The sequence below is a fragment of the Salvia splendens genome, chromosome 17, assembly GCF_004379255.2.
Source record: "Salvia splendens isolate huo1 chromosome 17, SspV2, whole genome shotgun sequence".
Lineage (NCBI taxonomy): Eukaryota > Viridiplantae > Streptophyta > Magnoliopsida > Lamiales > Lamiaceae > Salvia > Salvia splendens.
Window position 1 is genome coordinate 22,546,501 of NC_056048.1, and position 16,428 is coordinate 22,562,928.

The 16,428-nt window shown below is 38.1% G+C and overlaps 3 protein-coding genes across 3 annotated transcripts; 2 read left to right on the top strand and 1 right to left on the bottom strand.

The window, feature by feature from the left end:
* The first annotated feature begins 6,477 nt into the window (after positions 1 to 6,477).
* LOC121773281 (GDSL esterase/lipase At4g01130-like) lies at positions 6,478 to 8,722 on the top strand. The gene is made up of 6 exons (XM_042170100.1): positions 6,478 to 6,762; positions 6,935 to 7,132; positions 7,504 to 7,716; positions 7,790 to 7,947; positions 8,027 to 8,297; positions 8,364 to 8,722. Exons 1-6 carry the CDS (start codon positions 6,666 to 6,668, stop codon positions 8,630 to 8,632), a joined length of 1,206 nt encoding a protein of 401 aa, XP_042026034.1. The 5' UTR covers positions 6,478 to 6,665; the 3' UTR covers positions 8,633 to 8,722.
* A 4,460-nt stretch (positions 8,723 to 13,182) lies between these two features.
* LOC121773282 (protein CURVATURE THYLAKOID 1A, chloroplastic-like) lies at positions 13,183 to 14,415 on the top strand. Its single transcript, XM_042170101.1, has 5 exons — positions 13,183 to 13,398; positions 13,588 to 13,682; positions 13,776 to 13,883; positions 14,016 to 14,087; positions 14,173 to 14,415. The coding sequence occupies exons 1-5, from the start codon at positions 13,257 to 13,259 to the stop codon at positions 14,236 to 14,238; spliced, it is 483 nt and encodes a 160-aa protein (XP_042026035.1). The 5' UTR covers positions 13,183 to 13,256; the 3' UTR covers positions 14,239 to 14,415.
* A 44-nt stretch (positions 14,416 to 14,459) lies between these two features.
* Positions 14,460 to 16,164, bottom strand: LOC121773283 (eukaryotic translation initiation factor 1A). Its single transcript, XM_042170102.1, has 2 exons — positions 15,790 to 16,164; positions 14,460 to 14,805 (listed from the first exon to the last, which is right to left on the bottom strand). Exons 1-2 carry the CDS (start codon positions 16,042 to 16,044, stop codon positions 14,623 to 14,625), a joined length of 438 nt encoding a protein of 145 aa, XP_042026036.1. The 5' UTR covers positions 16,045 to 16,164; the 3' UTR covers positions 14,460 to 14,622.
* Positions 16,165 to 16,428: the final 264 nt, after the last annotated feature.

The window sequence follows — 16,428 nt, forward strand, 5'->3', positions numbered from 1 at the left end:
TTTCTGGGTTTATTTTCTGTTGTGATATTGTATTCAATCTTATTTGCGTGTTTGGTAGTAGTGTTTTGTACGGTTCTTTTGGGTGTTTTTATATTGTGATAAATACACCGACTGATAAATTCTGTTAGTAATCTGGTATTTAAGAGGGACAGTGTCCCCGCCAGTCTTTCCAAGAATTTATTTGGAGAAGTAGTTTTATCGAGTAGACCCCATTGGGTTAACTCTGAAATTACTGAATCAGTTCATTTCACTATTTGAGAGAAAATTACCCGGTTTTCTCAACAAGTGGTATCAGAGCCAAAGGTTCGTCCTTGGTTTTGTTTGTTTGTAATATTGAATACGGTAAAGAGAAGGTGTCTTTAGATACTGTATGTTCTGCTTTGTATAGTCATGAATTGCGAAAGACAGATAAAATGAAAGGCAAAGCAGTTACAGATGAAGCATTAGTGGCAAGAGGTCGTCAACAAGGCCGATCAAAGGAGAGAAGAGGAAGGTCTAAATCGAAAAAGCGAGCTGCCAAAGATGAGTGTGCTTTCTGTTATGAGAAAGGACATTGGAAGAAAGACTGCCCAAAGTTGAAGAAGAAAGAAAAGGCTTCGCAAGATGCAAATGTTGCTGAATGCAAAAATGATGCGGAGTCAGATTGTTCTTTGACGGTTTCACCTTCAACGTCGCATCCAGACGAGTGGATATTGGATTCAGGTTGCACCTATCATATGTGTCCCATCAGGGAGTGGTTCTTTGATTTCGAAGAACTTAATGACGGACTTGTTTACATGGGGAATGACAGTCTATGTAAGACAGCCGGGATAGGCTCAGTCAAGCTACGGAATCAGGATGGATCCACCAGAATTTTGAAGGATGTGCGGTACGTGCCTCAGTTGAAGAAGAATCTCATCTCATTAGTGGCCTTAGAATCTAAAGGCCTAGTTGTGATGATGCGAGATGGAATTCTTAAAGCAACTTCAGGAGCATTGGTGATGCTGAAAGGTGTGAGGAAGAACAATTTGTATTACTACCAAGGTAGTACAGTTGTTGGGACAGTAGCAAATGCAACTTCGAGTAATAAGAAGGATGCAGAGGCGACGAAGCTTTGGAATTTGCGATTGGGACATGCTGATGAGAGATCATTGCAAATTCTCGCCAAGCAAGGATTATTGAAAGGTACGAAGTCTTGCAAATTAGAGTTTTGCGAGCATTGTGTTCTGGGAAAACAACGAAGAGTGAAATTTGGCACTGCAATCCATAATACCAAGGGAATTCTGGATTACGTGCACTCAGATGTGTGGGGACCTGCCAAGACTCCGTCACTTGGAGGTAGACACTATTTTGTCACTTTTGTTGATGATTTTTCCATGAGAGTTTGGGTGTACACTATGAAGAGCAAAAATGAAGTCCTTGGGATTTTTCTGAAATTGAAAGCTCAAGTTGAAAATCAGATGAGGAGGAAGATCAAGGTTCTCCGATCTGACAACGGTTGAGAATACAAGAGTGATCCTTTCCAAGATGTATGCCAGGAATGTGGCATAGTTCGGCACTTCACAGTGAGAAATACACCACAGAAGAATGGAGTGTCAGAGCGTATGAATCGAACACTAGTGGGAAAGTTCGTTGTATGCTGTCTAATGCTGGGCTAGACAGAAAATTTTTGGCTGAGGCCATCACATACGCTCAACACATTGTCAATCGTTTGCCATGTTCTGCCATTGATGGCAAGACTCCTTTAGAGGTATGGTCCGGTAAACCTGCAACTGATTATGATTCTTTGCATATTTTTGGTTCTATTGCATAATATCATGTGACTGAATCAAAGTTGGATCCACGTGCAAAGAAGGCTTTGTTTATGGGTTTCAGTGCTGGTGTTAAAGGATATCGGTTATGGTGTTTGGAGTCTAAGAAGACGATTGTAAGTAGGGATGTTACCTTTGATGAATCTTCCATGTTGAATAAGGTAAATCCAAATAGTAGTGATATTTCGCAGCAGGTGGAGTATACACTGAAGCAGGTGGAGTTCGAAGAAACAGTTGTGATCCCAACTACGAACACCACAAATGACTCTCCTAAGGAAGAAGAAGAGTCAGATGATGTAGAGGTTCCACCCCAAGAACCTTTGCAGCAATCAGAGCCAATTGCAGTCAGGCGAACGAGGTGGGAAAATAAGAAACCTGCTCGATTTGCGGATATGGTAGCATATGCGCTTCCAGTTGTTGATGATGTTCCATGTATCTTTTCGAAAGCTATTGAAAGTTCAGAAAGCGATGGTTGGAAAGGTGCTTTGGAAGAATAGATGCAATCTCTTCAGAAGAACAAGACGTGGAAGCTGATGCCATTGCCGAAAGGCAAGAAGGCAATTGGATGTAAATGAGTTTTTGCAAAGAAAGTGGGATTTCCTGACAAAGATGATGTTCGCTACAAAGCAAGATTGGTAGCTAAAGGCTACGCCCAGAAGGAGGGAATTGATTACAATGAGGTATTTTCTCATGTTGTTAAACATTCATCAATTAGAATTTTGTTGGCTTTAGTAGCGCAGTTGAATTTGGAGCTAGCTCAACTTGATGTGAAGACCGCGTTTTTACACGGTGATCTGAAGGAGGAAATCTATATGACCCAACCGGAGGGATTCAAGGTTGCTGGTAAAGAAAATTGGGTTTGCAAGTTGAACAAATCGTTGTACGGATTGAAGCAGTCTTCAAGACAGTCGTACAAACAGTTTAACAAGTTTATGAAGGATCAGATGTACACAAGAAGCAAATACGACCACTGTGTGTATTTGCGCAGACTTCAAGATGGTTCCTACATCTACCTACTCTTATACGTTGATGATATGCTGATAGCATCAAAGAGCCAAGTTGAAATTGACAGATTGAAGGCTCAGTTGAGTAAAGAGTTCGAGATGAAGGATTTGGGGGAAGCCAAGAAAATTCTCGGCATGGAGATAACAAGAGATAGAGAAGGAGGCAAGCTTTGGATGACACAGAAACGGTATTTGACCAAAGTACTACAGCGTTTTGGTATAAATGATGATTCGAAACCTGTAAGTACCCCACTTGTTCCTCATTTGAAACTTAGTTCTCAGTTATCTCCAAATACGGAAGATGAGCGAGAATATATGGCGAAGGTTCCCTATGCTAACGCAGTTGGAAGCTTGATGTATGCAATGGTGTGTACAAGACTAGACATTTCACAGGCCGTTGGTACTGTGAGCAGATACATGCATGATCCTGGAAAGGGTCATTGGCAAGCTGTGAAATGGATTCTGAGGTATATCAAAGATACTGTAGACATTGGTTTGTTGTTTGAGAAGGATAAATCACTTGGTCATTTTGCAGTTGGATATTGTGATTCCGACTATGCCGGTGATTCGGATAAGCGAAGATTTACTACGGGCTATTTGTTCACTTTAGCGAGTGCGACAGTTAGTTGGAAGTCTACCTTGCAGTCAACGGTAGCTTTGCCTACGACAGATGCAGAGTACATGGCCATTACTAAAGCTGTGAAAGAGGCGATTTGGCTTCATGGGTTGCTGAAAGAATTAGGTGTTGGTCAGAAACAACTTGAAGTATATTCTGACAGCCAGAGTGCTATTCGTTTAGCAAAGAATCAGGTCTTTCATGCAAGGACGAAGCACATTGATGTTCGCTATCATTTTGTGCGGGAAATTCTCGAAGAAGAGGAAATTGTCATCCGAAAGGTTCCGACTTAGGATAATCCTGCAGATATGTTGACCAAGGTGGTGACGAGGGCCAAGTTTGAACATTGTTTGTACTTGGTCAATATTCTACGATTTGGAGCAGGCCCTTTACTGCGCCAATATGAAAGCACCACGAGTCGTTTGTTTGGATGGAGAAGATTTGTGTTCGGTGGGATTTGAAATTTTGTCAAGGTGGAGATTTATTGAAGTTTGCCTACAAACTTTGACATTTTGTTAAAATTGTTTATCCCACATCGGTGGGTATTAGGGAGTTAGGGGGAGTGGCTACCTATAAAAGAAGCACTCCCCCCTCATTTGTAAGGTACCTTAAATATTGTATTCTCTTCTCCGTCTAAATATAAGCGGGCTCTGCAGAGGGTGCTCGGAGACGTAGGCAATTTGGCCGAACTCCGTTATCAAAGTTTCGGATGTGTTCTTTCTTTATTATTTATTTTGATCCGCATTTATTTCTAGGTTTATTTTCTGTTGTGATATTGTATTCAATATTATTTGCGGGTTTGGTAGTAGTGTTTTGTACGGTTCTTTTGGGTGTTTTTATATTGTGATAAATACACCGACTGATAAATTCTGTTAGGAATCTGGTATTTAAGAGGGACAGTGTCCTCGCCAGTCTTTCTAAAGAATTTATTTGGAGAAGTAATTTTATCGTGTAGACCCCATTGGGTTAACTTTGAAATTACTGAATCGGTTCATTTCACTATTTGAGAGAAAATTACCCGGTTTTCTCAACACCTAGAGAACCAGAGTCTCCGTTTTCATCCAATACTCTGCTTGCATAGATCCATCGATATAACTGCAGCAATGGAAAAAAAAATCTCAACTTTATCTCGTCTCTGACTAAAGTAGCCGGGAGGAAGGAGAAGAAAAAATGTATGAGCATCCAAGTTGAAGAATGTGAGCATGACTAGAAATGCAATGCTCAAGACAGACACATTTTTGATGATTGAGGAGAATATTGAATCAAGATATCTTTAGAGAACTTAGAAAGAAAATATTTCATAAGTAAATCAGGATTTAATAATAATGCATTTAGTTGTTTAAGCTTTTTTCAGTTTTTAAATTTGTGTTGATGAAGTTATTCCGTTAGTACTGGGGTAAGATTTGATGTTTGATTATGGATATAAGAGTATTAGAGTTCTAATCTAACGCAGAATGTGAATGAAATGATTATGTAATTGAGTTGTAGGACGATTTGGGTTATGGTTTAAGTTTAAAATTAAAAGTATTAAAGAGTAGGCCAGGTCAAGGAGAAGATGCTTCGATTGCATTTGAGTGAATCAGGGTGACGTAAGCAAAGGTGGTATACGGTGAGTAATAGCCGTTAGATGAAGTTGAATTAGATAAATAGAGGTGCGTGATTTGCGGTGGAGGGAGAGAGGACGTGGCGGAAAAAGAATTGTGGGAGATGGAGGTGACGTGTCCCGCATCTTGCATGTGATTGTGTCGCCGTATATGGTTGACGTGGACTTCAATTCATGATGTGATTTATGGGAGATATGATGATTTGAATGGAATTTATCAAATTTTGTTGTTGCTTGGCCACTCAATTGAGATCCTCTTATTTTTTTTATCACAACATCTAGTTGCCGTTATTTCAATTAGTAGTTATCTTCCAGTAATCCACATTTGAAAAATCCAATATCATATGATCAAATTTATAAAGATGTTAGAACTTGAAAACTTTTGACTATATAAACTTACTTTTATATATTGGTTTTATAATAAAATGTGAGTGGAATGAGTTGATGAGATGTAAGATTCACTTACTAAATATAGTAAATGTGAAATGAAATATTTATTGGCGGACAGATAAAAAAGAAAAAATAAGACATTTAATGGCGGACAAAGGGAGTATTTGGTAAAGGAAAAAATGATGTGGTATTACCAACAAGGATACTGTCGATTATATTAGCCTCCCATTGGAAAATCCCATTTTCAAATAAATCCTTTTGGGTTTTGAAGTAATTATCTTGGTTATTGAAGACAAATCAATTTACAAAGCAGAGCCAGTTTCATTAATATTTAAGTTTAAGATTACTATTCAACCATTAATGATATCTTCTTCTAGATCCAAAATGGCTGTGTGATGAAAACTGGGTAGCAGGCCAGTAATGTCAGTACATTTAATAGCTTAGGCCCAACGTATTTTTAGCTTAGAAATTAATGGGCTTACACCTCGTGCAGCCCAACAGTTTAGTGGAAAACAAGACAAATTGTATGGAAAAGGTATAATATTGTTCAAAATTGCAACATTGTAGCCAACAGTTTAGTGGTGGACATTGTATTTTTGGTCCAACAAGATAAACATTTTCTCCCCATTTTGACTCTTGTTGATTAGTAGCTCCATAAACAGATTATGGCATAATGGTTGCAAATTCAATGGAAACACATCAATTTTTTCAAGAGTCCAGTTTCCTTTTCATTAAAAACCAGGATTGTTTTGCTCATGCATAATCCAAATTTATATTCATCCAACAAGTCTGAATTGGTTAAACCGTTGAATTCATACTAGTCCACAATCGACATCTTCTTCATATTTATCACCAATTTAATAACTTTAGCTTGATCAAACAAAAAATAAAATAATGGATCAAACTCAACACACAAATATATTGGTTTTTTGGACAATTTTGATGACAATGTCGGTATCTATGAACTAGCAATCTTGACTTGCATTCTGTATGATGTTCTTTACATATGCCTATAGCTAATTGTTTATGTTCCAAGGTACAAGCTTTTTATGCTGTCACAGCCTTAAGATCTAGGAAGCCAGAATCTTGATTTGCATGCTTGTGTTTATTTCATGTCATTTCATAGGAGTATATTTTAGTGCCAAGATGCAATCTTTATTTTGTGACAACCTCAAAATCTCATGATTATCATTAATTCTGTTTGTCTTTGATGCATTTTCTTAGGCCTAATAACAACATTTGGTCTATTTCAGGGCTGCAGAATGGAACCACTGCTTGATGTGGATATGGTGGTGGCTCCTACGACTTCAACCAGCATGTTTTCTAAGCATGGAACCACTCCTTTGATTGTCCCATGTGGTCAGTTACATCTTTAATAGTCTTTCTTGTAATATACTGTTATATATAGGTCTAAAGAGTGTACATTTTGGCACACATACATAAGTACTATCCTCAAACTCCCTGAAAGGGTAAGTCAGAAATTCAAGAATGAATCTTGAAGTTAGTAGGAAAAAGATGTTGGTTTTTGCAGTGATTGTGGCAATGTCAGCTGCAAGAATCCATGGTAAGAAATGTGGTTTTGAGGCCATCTTCAACTTCGGAGATTCAAACTCTGACACCGGAGGATTCTATGCTGCTTTTCCGGCAGAGAGGCTGCCCTTCGGCATGACATACTTCCACAAACCAGCCGGCCGAGCCACAGATGGCAGGGTCATTGTTGATTTTTTAGGTATTCATTTTTATTCCTCAAGTATTCAATATTTAATCTGATTTTGCATGATTGAGCTATGTTAAAAGGAAGGCATCCCGTGACTATATTATTGGTCCATGATTAGGCCCTTACCACATTAAATTTAGGAAATGATACAAAAAATCTGAGTTAAGTGACAAAACATCGTAGCTGGCAAGAGTGGAGATTTCTTGGACATAATCAAGAAAAATCCAAGAACTGTGGATTTGCACATTTTAACAACTTATACAGATACAGTGATACCAAGTGACATAAACTGGACTCTATTTTTTCACCAATACTGATAAAATGAAATGCAAAATTTTGGTTTAGGAGATTTTCTGTTACAATTTGTGTTTGAAAAAATGCAGCACAAGCTCTGGGGATACCATTCTTGAGCCCATATTTGCAGTCAATAGGATCAGATTTCAGACATGGTGCCAATTTTGCAACATTGGCATCGACGGTTCGTTTGCCACAGACTTCACTATTTGTCACAGGTGTTAGCCCTTTTTCTCTTGCTATTCAGCTCAATCAAATGAAGCAATTTAAGACCAAAGTTGATCAACTTCACTCTTCATCAGGTTAATATATCCCAACATCATTCAACACATAGTTTGATTATCTTAATGTAGCTAAAAATCATGTCTTTTGCAGGAGAAGACAAGCTTCCACCACCTACTGTTTTTGGAAAATCTCTCTACACATTCTACATTGGTCAAAATGATTTCACTGGGAACTTAGCATCCATTGGCATAAATGGGGTGAAGCATTATATCCCTCAAGTAGTGTCACAAATTGCTAGCACTATTAAGGTGATTATGCAGCTATTTTATTCTCATCCAAAAAGGGCTAATGATACTAAACTATGATAATTTGTGTCAAAATTTTCAGGAGATTTATGCAATAGGTGGGAGAGATTTCTTGGTGCTGAATCTTGCACCAATAGGTTGCTACCCTGCATTCTTAGTGGAGCTGCCTCACAACGCCTCGGACATTGACGCATTCGGATGCTTGATCTCTTACAACAATGCTGTGGTAGACTACAACACTATGTTGGAGGAAGCATTGAAGCAGACAAGAAGAGAGATTGGTGATGCAAATGTTGTGTATACAGACATACATTCTGTTATGCTAGAGCTTTTCCACCATCCCACTTCTCATGGTAATAATATTGCTTCTCTAAATTCAAGAAAACACAAACACACACTGATGTTGGGATATTGGGCAGGGATGAAGTATGGGACCAAGGCATGCTGTGGATATGGTGGTGGTGCATACAATTTTGATAAGAGAGTTTACTGTGGGAACGAGAAGGTGATCAACGGCCGGACCTTGGTTGCGACTGCGTGTGGTGATCCATATAACTATGTGAGCTGGGATGGGATTCATGCCACTGATGCAGCTAACAAGATTGTTGCTCATGCTATGATCAATGGCTCTATTTTTAGGCCACCATTTTCACTCCATAAGTTTTGTGATATTCAAGCAATTGATTAACACCTTTTTTCCCTCACTCAAATGTTGGAGAGATAATCAAACATGTGACTTGCTTTACATTTGAATGTGTGATGTAGTATTAATGATTAATGGGATTTGTGATGTTAGAGAGAATCAAACATTAGTTTCATCGCAAACTAAAAATAAAAATAATGCTTTGCATATTTGGAGACGAAATCAACAATCGTGTCTAGTCATGCACGGTTAAATCAAAACCACATGTTCGTATTGAATTCAAACCTTCACTTCTCTCAGCAATTCTCTCCATTTTCCTCACACTTCTCCACCGACACAAAATTCCGCCGCCGGGGATTCCGATCATCCACCACTTCACCGCGGACTCCTTCCCCTTCTTATCCTTCTTCATGTCCAATGGAGGAGCGACGATCGAGAAGTGGCCATCACTCCACCACACGCACGTGCAGCCGCTGCCCGACACGTTGCATAGCTGCAACGTGCCGTCCGCGGCGAACCTGACGCACCGCAGGCTCACAGCGTGGTATTGATGAAGAGAAACCTTTTGGAAAGACAAGTGATTACACTGTCCCCTCGCATTTCGAGCCCCACGAGCCTGGTGCTTGTGGGGCCCGTGTCAGGGTCGTAGGCCATCAGGCCTACGACAGGAGCCACTAGCGAGTAGTTTATGACAATATTGTAGTAAGAAGTTGACCAATTGCCGAGGTCTTGGTAGACTAAGTCAACTCTTCTTGTGAATGGAAATGGCAGCGCCGCCTTTGGTGGGATTCCGATGGAGCTGAGGCTGGCTCCGTTCTTCCACAGGCTGTGGGCCCTGAGGCGGAGGAGTGAGACTCCCACGCCCGAGAAGTTGGCTGGAGACGAAACCTCGTACAGCTGGAGTAGTGATGATGATGCTTCAACATGTCTGAACAATATTAGAGCACAAAACATGATCAAGATGCTCCTTTTAGTAGCTCCCATCAAAACTTCAATGAATGCTTCTTGATCATGCCTCAAAATATGTATTACTAGTCTTCACACACCGAACATTGCAAGAAAAGTTTGAAGACGTGCCTTCTCTGAGTGTTTTTATTGCGTTTTCTTGAAAGAAAACTCGGAAAAGTCCCTACTTTGAGCGATGAGATAGAGCCCTTATCTCGTTTTTCTTGAAAGAAAAGTCTTAAAAATCCTTACTTGAGCGATGAGATAGAGCCTTATCGCGTTTTCTTGAGAGAAAACTAGGAAAAGATTCTACCTTTGGAGTGATTTTGGGATTTCTTGATTGAACAAATGTTACATGGGAATAATGTTGAAGTAGGGTTGGAATAGTAGAAGTGCATAATTGAAGAAAACTAAGGAGGCTAATGTTGATGAAATGAAGAAGTTGAGAGAATGAATGGTTGAATGAATATTTTGTCAGTGTGTTGTTAGCATTTGGGGTTGGATTTTTGGAGGGATTGGGGTTTTGATTGCAGATGGCAAGAAGTGAATGCGAAGGGAATAATAAGTTTTGGTGGATGTGAGAGAGAGGGCTTATTCTAGCTTGGTTGTTGCATACTATATTCTCACAAGTGAGAGAATGGAGGGGTGGCAACTTTAAACAAACAAAGAAAAAGAGAATTGAAGCCTCTTTTGAGTTGTTCTTATGTGTTGGCTAAACTTAGTTTAATCAAACAGTGTGAGTTGGATTAGTTGGCCTTTGGAATTTGGATATTTCACTATATTTTGTGTGTACACACATATGTATATCATTTATGAACTTTGAATAGATGAACAACGATTGTCACATTCAAATGGTAGGAAATTACATCTTATTCATTTCGTGTTTGAATTCCGTATTGACCGGTTAACTGATGTGTATGAAAATGATATCATTCTATTTAGGGTTACTAACTTTCAACATTTTCTATTTTTTCTATAAAACTTTATCTTTTGAATGTAAATACACAAACTTTGTACTTTTCTGATTTTTTTCCCAAAATTAAAAATCAAAACTTATGTGGCAATCAAAACGACGTCATTTTGATTTTATCAAATATAAAATAAAAAAATGAAAATTCCACCTCACCTTTCTCTCCGCTTCTCTTTCTTTCTACCTTCAGTCTTCTTTTCAAACTCAAACATCCATCTTCTTTCCTCTGCCGTAGAATTGATTCGATGATTATTAAGTTTTGTCTTGAACAGATGTTGTTTGGATTTAACTTCAAATTGTAATATGGATTCTTGAAATGTGAATAAATTATTAGGTGAATCGTGTATAGGATTTATGTTTTTATTTGACTTTTTTTATGTATGTAATTGGGGTTTTCTTAAGAAAGAACGACACCAAAGCATGCCATTATTTTGTTTGAGTAGAACAAAGTTGCAGATGGTGTTTGAGTGGTGGAGGAAGGGACAAGTTGCTGCTGGTGTAGTAGCTGAAGAAGATAAAAATGGTAGAGAGAAAGAGAAAGGGATTGAGAAGCGAGGTGGAATTTTTTTGAATTTATTTTAAATTACTAAAATCAAAACGACATAGTTTTGACTGCCATATAAGCTTTACTTTGCCAAATAAGTTTTGATTTTTCATTTAGGGGAAAAATTAGAAAAGTATAAAGTTCGTGTATTTACATTTAAAAAATAAAGTTCGGGGGAAAAACCAGAAAATATTGAAAGTTCATGTATTTATAGGACAATAACCCTTCTATTTATATAAGTACGAAATTAAAATGATACTAGTACTGAAATATGATACTTCCTCCCTCGACCAATAAGTATCTCATTTTGCTATTTTCGTCTTCCCTCGACCAATAAGTATCTCATTATGCTATTTTCGTCTGTCCATCAGTAAATGTCTCATTTGCTTTTTTCACTACTCTTAGTAATGTACCCCACATTCGACTAACTTTATTTCACTCACATTTCAATATAAAATTAATATATAAAAGTATGACTCATATTCTACTAACATTTTTCACTCACTTTCTACTACTCGTTCCGTCCCGGCTAAGATGACACATTTCTTGGCCGACACGGAAATTTCGGAGTTATTGGTTAATGTATTTAATTGGAGAGAGAAAAGATAGATGCAAGTATTAAAATAGACACAGAAAGAAATATGAATATTTTAAAAGGAGTGAGAAAAAGTAGTTGAGGGTATTAATTGGAGGGAGAAAGTTTTCGAAAAATGAAATGTGTCATCTTATTGGAGACAAACTAAAAAGAAAAACGTATCATCTTAAATGAGAGAGAAGGAGTATATTTCTTAAAATCAGTACCTGGTCAAAATTAGTCTTGTATTGTTGGACGGGTGGATTACAAGAAATAGAGACAAAGCAACTAACGCCTATATATGTGCAAAAGGCATTGTATTTGTGTATTGGGGAGTTCTTGCACTAATAAACGAACTACTTGAAATTTGTAAATGCAATTTATTGATGATTTAATTAATTTAGGTAGGTATTAAAATTTTAATTAATTAATTTAGGTAGTGGGTCTTAATCGGGCCACAGTGTAGCCTATATCACATAAATTGTGAATGGGATTATAAGTCAATTAATCCTATTAAATCTTTATTAGGCCTACATTGTAAAAGCGATTTAGAAACAAGCCCGCATATAGCTTTTCTTTAAGGTATTCTTACTATTATTATATTTAAATTGGAAATAGTACTACCATCCGTCCCAAAAAATATGCACTTTGGATTCGACACGAGTTTTAATACAAAATTAGTAGAGTAAAAGAGAGATAGAGGGAAAAAATAATTAAAATATTGTTAGTGGGAAATGGGTCCCACCTCATTAGAGAGATAGTTTTCAAAATTGGAAAGTACATATTCTAGTGGGACGGACTAAAACGGAAATAGTGCATATTCTTGTGGGACGGAGGAATTATTATTTATTGATATCCACAATAGTGTACTAGCACCTGCCCTAGCCACTGGCTAGCGGCTCGGGCGGGGCGTTAGTCCACCATTGCATTAGGCTAACGCGACGGACGAGAGGTCAGGCGCGAACTTCAGGCGTTAGCCAATTGCTCGCCGCCTATTGTGCAGCGAGCGATCGGCTAACGCCCGTAATTAATTTTTTATTTTCAACTCTACATATACGACTCGTTGCACTTCATTTCATTCGCACCACTTGTTTTAACGAGTATCTTTTCCTCTTTATTTATCAATTTATTTGTTGGGCTAGGGCATTTAGGTTTTAGTCAATTTATTTGCTAGTCTATTGCTAGACTGTTGTTTGGTTAGGCTGTGGAAAGGACATGATGACGTGGCAGGAGGAGTTTTTGGCTAGCCTATTGCTAGGCTACGTCTATCCTAGATGTTCTAATTGGGTAATTTGAAGAAATTTCTCGCTAGAATATGATTTATTAAGTGGAATTTCAACATTTTAAAAATTATAGTACCAATTCGCAATTCGTATATAAATAGAGCTTCTTAGAGTATATTCAGAAAATGATAAATAAATGAAACACTTGATAATGAAATTCATTTACTATATTATCAAGATAGGAAATCAACCAATGAGAAAGCATGAATTATCCACGTGTCAGCCAATGGAAGCATCCTAACATTGAAAATGCATTGGATATCAATCAAAAATAGAGATAAAGAAAGAGAGGCATAGCAAAATAGAGAAAGCCACCATTGCACAAATCACATTTGCTTGAGCTTCACTCAAAAATGGCAGCGGCAGCTTCTACTTCAATGGCGGCCACCACCCCTGTCTTGCTCCACCGCCTCCCTGCCGTCAGGCCGGCGGCCGTCTTCTGTCCCTTGCCCCAACGTCCTACCCTTTCAGCCACTCCCTTCAAGCTACTCAAAGGTTCAATCTTTTTAATCATTATATTTACCCTCCAATGTCCAATTCATACTCTTTGATCAGTTGTAGAAATGTGGGGATTTTACTCTGTTTTTTTGGTTAACTATCTTTTGTGATGGAGTTTTCAATGTGATGAATTTGGTTGAGAGTGATTTTAACCAACTTTCTTTAAATATATTAAATGGTGTTCAGAGTGTAGGAGGACTTCCCAGTTCCTTGTGAAGGCCTCTTCGTCGGAGGAGAGCTCTCTTGATACCAATGAATTGTTCAATGAGCTCAAAGAAAAGGTAGATAACACACTATCCCAATCGAGCGACTGCACCCTACACTCTTCAATACTTGATATTTCTAACCATACTGGTTGATGATTTATTCATCAGTGGGATGCTGTTGAAAACAAAACCACTGTGATTATTTATGGTGGCGGCTCCATTGTTGCAATTTGGTTAGCTTCCACAGTTGTTGGTGCAATCAACTCGATTCCATTGGTAGGTTCTTCAAGAAAAACGCGTAGCTGCACCACTCCTCTGTGTGTTTTTCTCATTGTCGAGCCTTATTTTTTTTGTCACTCTCTTTGACTAACACAAGGCTTGTTGTTTCCATGGAAACCTCTTTATCAGCTTCCCAAGATCTTGGAGTTGGTTGGGCTCGCATACATAGCGTGGTTTGTGTACCGTTACCTGCTCTACAAGGTACACGAGGCAATCTAGGATCTTATATGATATTTGTGTTACCAGGAAACTGCTGTGGCTTATATGGAATGTTTGATTCTTGCAGTCAAGTAGAAAGGAACTGGTAACAGACATAGAAGCATTGAAAAACAAGATTGCTGGAACTGAGTAAATGCTTGCAGCCTTTGCCACATTCATCTCAGCCTCAGAACAGTGACACAACTTAATATATATGAACACATAAGCCTGTATGAGAGAGATCTGATGTTGTAATCTAGAGTAGGATATATGTATGCATTTTTTGTTTCATCTTATTTCAATTAATACCTTCCTTTTTTCTCTAGCTTAACTCAGATTCCGATACATATCGAACTGGAGATAACACGGAGTATATAACTCGAGCTCACTGTTATTGTATCAACCAAAATACCCATAGAGAGAAATCCACACATATTTTCATCAAACATAATAGACAACAATCCTCTAGTATTGAAAAATCCAAAAGGCTATTTTTTAAAAGAAAAAAATAGATAGGGATGCAGCTCTCAAAAGCTCTTTAGAGTTTGTCGATGTCTTCGTCCTCAAATTCAATGTAATCATCGCCAGGGCCATCCTCCTCCTCATCAAGTCCTCCAGCAATACCCTCATTGAGCCTAGTGTTCTCGGGCAGTTCGCCGTAGGCCTTCAACAACCTGGCTTCGTCGGGCATGTACTTCAGGATCACATCGGCCTTGTCATCCTAGTAATAAACAAAAAAATTCAGATGAGAGAACCCCATACAACTTGCAAAGAATAAACCAATTAAGACTAGAAACACACACAAAAAGAGAGAAAATTGGAAAACATGAAAAAACAAGCATCTACATGTAGTCTTGATTGCTTATCAACTCTTTACCACTCAATCCATCTAAAACCACAGCACTAGAATCTAACACTAGTCATTCAAAAGTAGAGTTGAGAGATTTGATAAGATAAGGAGAAAAGGAACTTCATGTCCACTAAGGTCAACAAATTCCCCCACTTTATTGTTTGGGAATCTACATAGACATTGTAAACAGAGGCATAGAATAAGGACCACTAAGGGGAAATTTATACACAAACAAGAATCATTGCATACTTATTTTCTTCGACTCTACAACCTCCCCATCTAAATCCATAAAACTGGAACCTAACACTAGCCTGAGACAAATAGAGGGGTAACAAATTCCCCATGAAGAGGAACCCAAGTCCACACATGAAAATAAAGCTAACAAATTCCCCATGATTATATTATTCTAATATCATAACATTAGTCACATAGAAAGCAAATACCAAGATAAGAAAAAAGCATATTTGGACTCTTTACCACCTCTCATCCAAATCCAACTAGAATCTAACACTATCATAAAGGAATAAACACGAAAGACTGAAAAAGCTCCTGATGAGCCATAAACAGACTGAGAATTCTTTCATACAAAATAAATAAACAGTTTAAAACAACCCTCCATCTGATACAATAAACAGCCATGGCGTGGAATAAAAAATTGGCAAAAAAACACCAATTACATATAAAAAAATCAGACCAAAACCTATCAGATAACATATGAAATTGGCAAAGCAAAGATGACCAAAAGACAACTAATTTAATCAACACATCATAAAATCATCGGGATAACAAGGCGCATAAAGCTCAAGATCTAGAATAGAAGATAAAGCACAGACAAAAGATTAAAATTTTTTGTACCTGATAATCGCGGAGACCGACGAGGATAATATCGCCGGCGGCGATCCAAACCTTCTTGTGCATCTTGCCCCTGATGTGACAAAGGCGCTTGACGCCGTCGATGCACGTGGCCTCGCACCGTCCGTTACCGAGCATGCGCATGACCTGCGCGTACTCCTGTCCGTCTTCCTTGAAAACCAATTCTCTCTTCTCGTCATCGGCTTCGTTCTTCCCTCTCTTCCTATTCTTCCCTCCCTTACCCTTGTTCTTCGGCATAGCGGCGGATCAACAACCCTAGATCCGACGGCTGATGATTTGTCCCCCTTTTTTCCCCCTTCGGTTTGGTTATCTCCCCTTCTTATCCAACAATAGGCGTGTGCTCTCTCTCTACTCTTTCTTCCCAGCAGTGGCGGATCCAGAAATTTTAAATTAGAGGTACGATAAATAATTACAATAACTTAAGAAATTTAAAATTCAATCAATTTTATTTCTTCCGTTATCTCAATTTTTTTTACAATGAATCCGTAATATTTGTGTATAAAAAAGATTATTTTTAGTGTTTATACTTGAAAATATTTCTTTTTATAAAATGGTATAATTCTTAGATGTTTATATAACAAGGAGTTTATTTTAGTTTGGAGAAAGTTCTAAATATTTAAA

Coding starts and splice junctions, on each gene's coding strand:
- LOC121773282 (XM_042170101.1), top strand. CDS start 13,257: ATGGCAGCGGCAGCTTCTACTTCAATGGCGGCCACCACCCCTGTCTTG. Junction 13,399..13,587: donor TCCCTTCAAGCTACTCAAAG/GTTCAATCTTTT, acceptor AATGGTGTTCAG/AGTGTAGGAGGACTTCCCAG. Junction 13,884..14,015: donor CAATCAACTCGATTCCATTG/GTAGGTTCTTCA, acceptor CCTCTTTATCAG/CTTCCCAAGATCTTGGAGTT.
- LOC121773283 (XM_042170102.1), bottom strand. CDS start 16,044: ATGCCGAAGAACAAGGGTAAGGGAGGGAAGAATAGGAAGAGAGGGAAG. Junction 14,806..15,789: donor TCGGTCTCCGCGATTATCAG/GTACAAAAAATT, acceptor GTTTATTACTAG/GATGACAAGGCCGATGTGAT.
- LOC121773281 (XM_042170100.1), top strand. CDS start 6,666: ATGGAACCACTGCTTGATGTGGATATGGTGGTGGCTCCTACGACTTCA. Junction 6,763..6,934: donor TCCTTTGATTGTCCCATGTG/GTCAGTTACATC, acceptor TGGTTTTTGCAG/TGATTGTGGCAATGTCAGCT. Junction 7,133..7,503: donor GGTCATTGTTGATTTTTTAG/GTATTCATTTTT, acceptor GAAAAAATGCAG/CACAAGCTCTGGGGATACCA.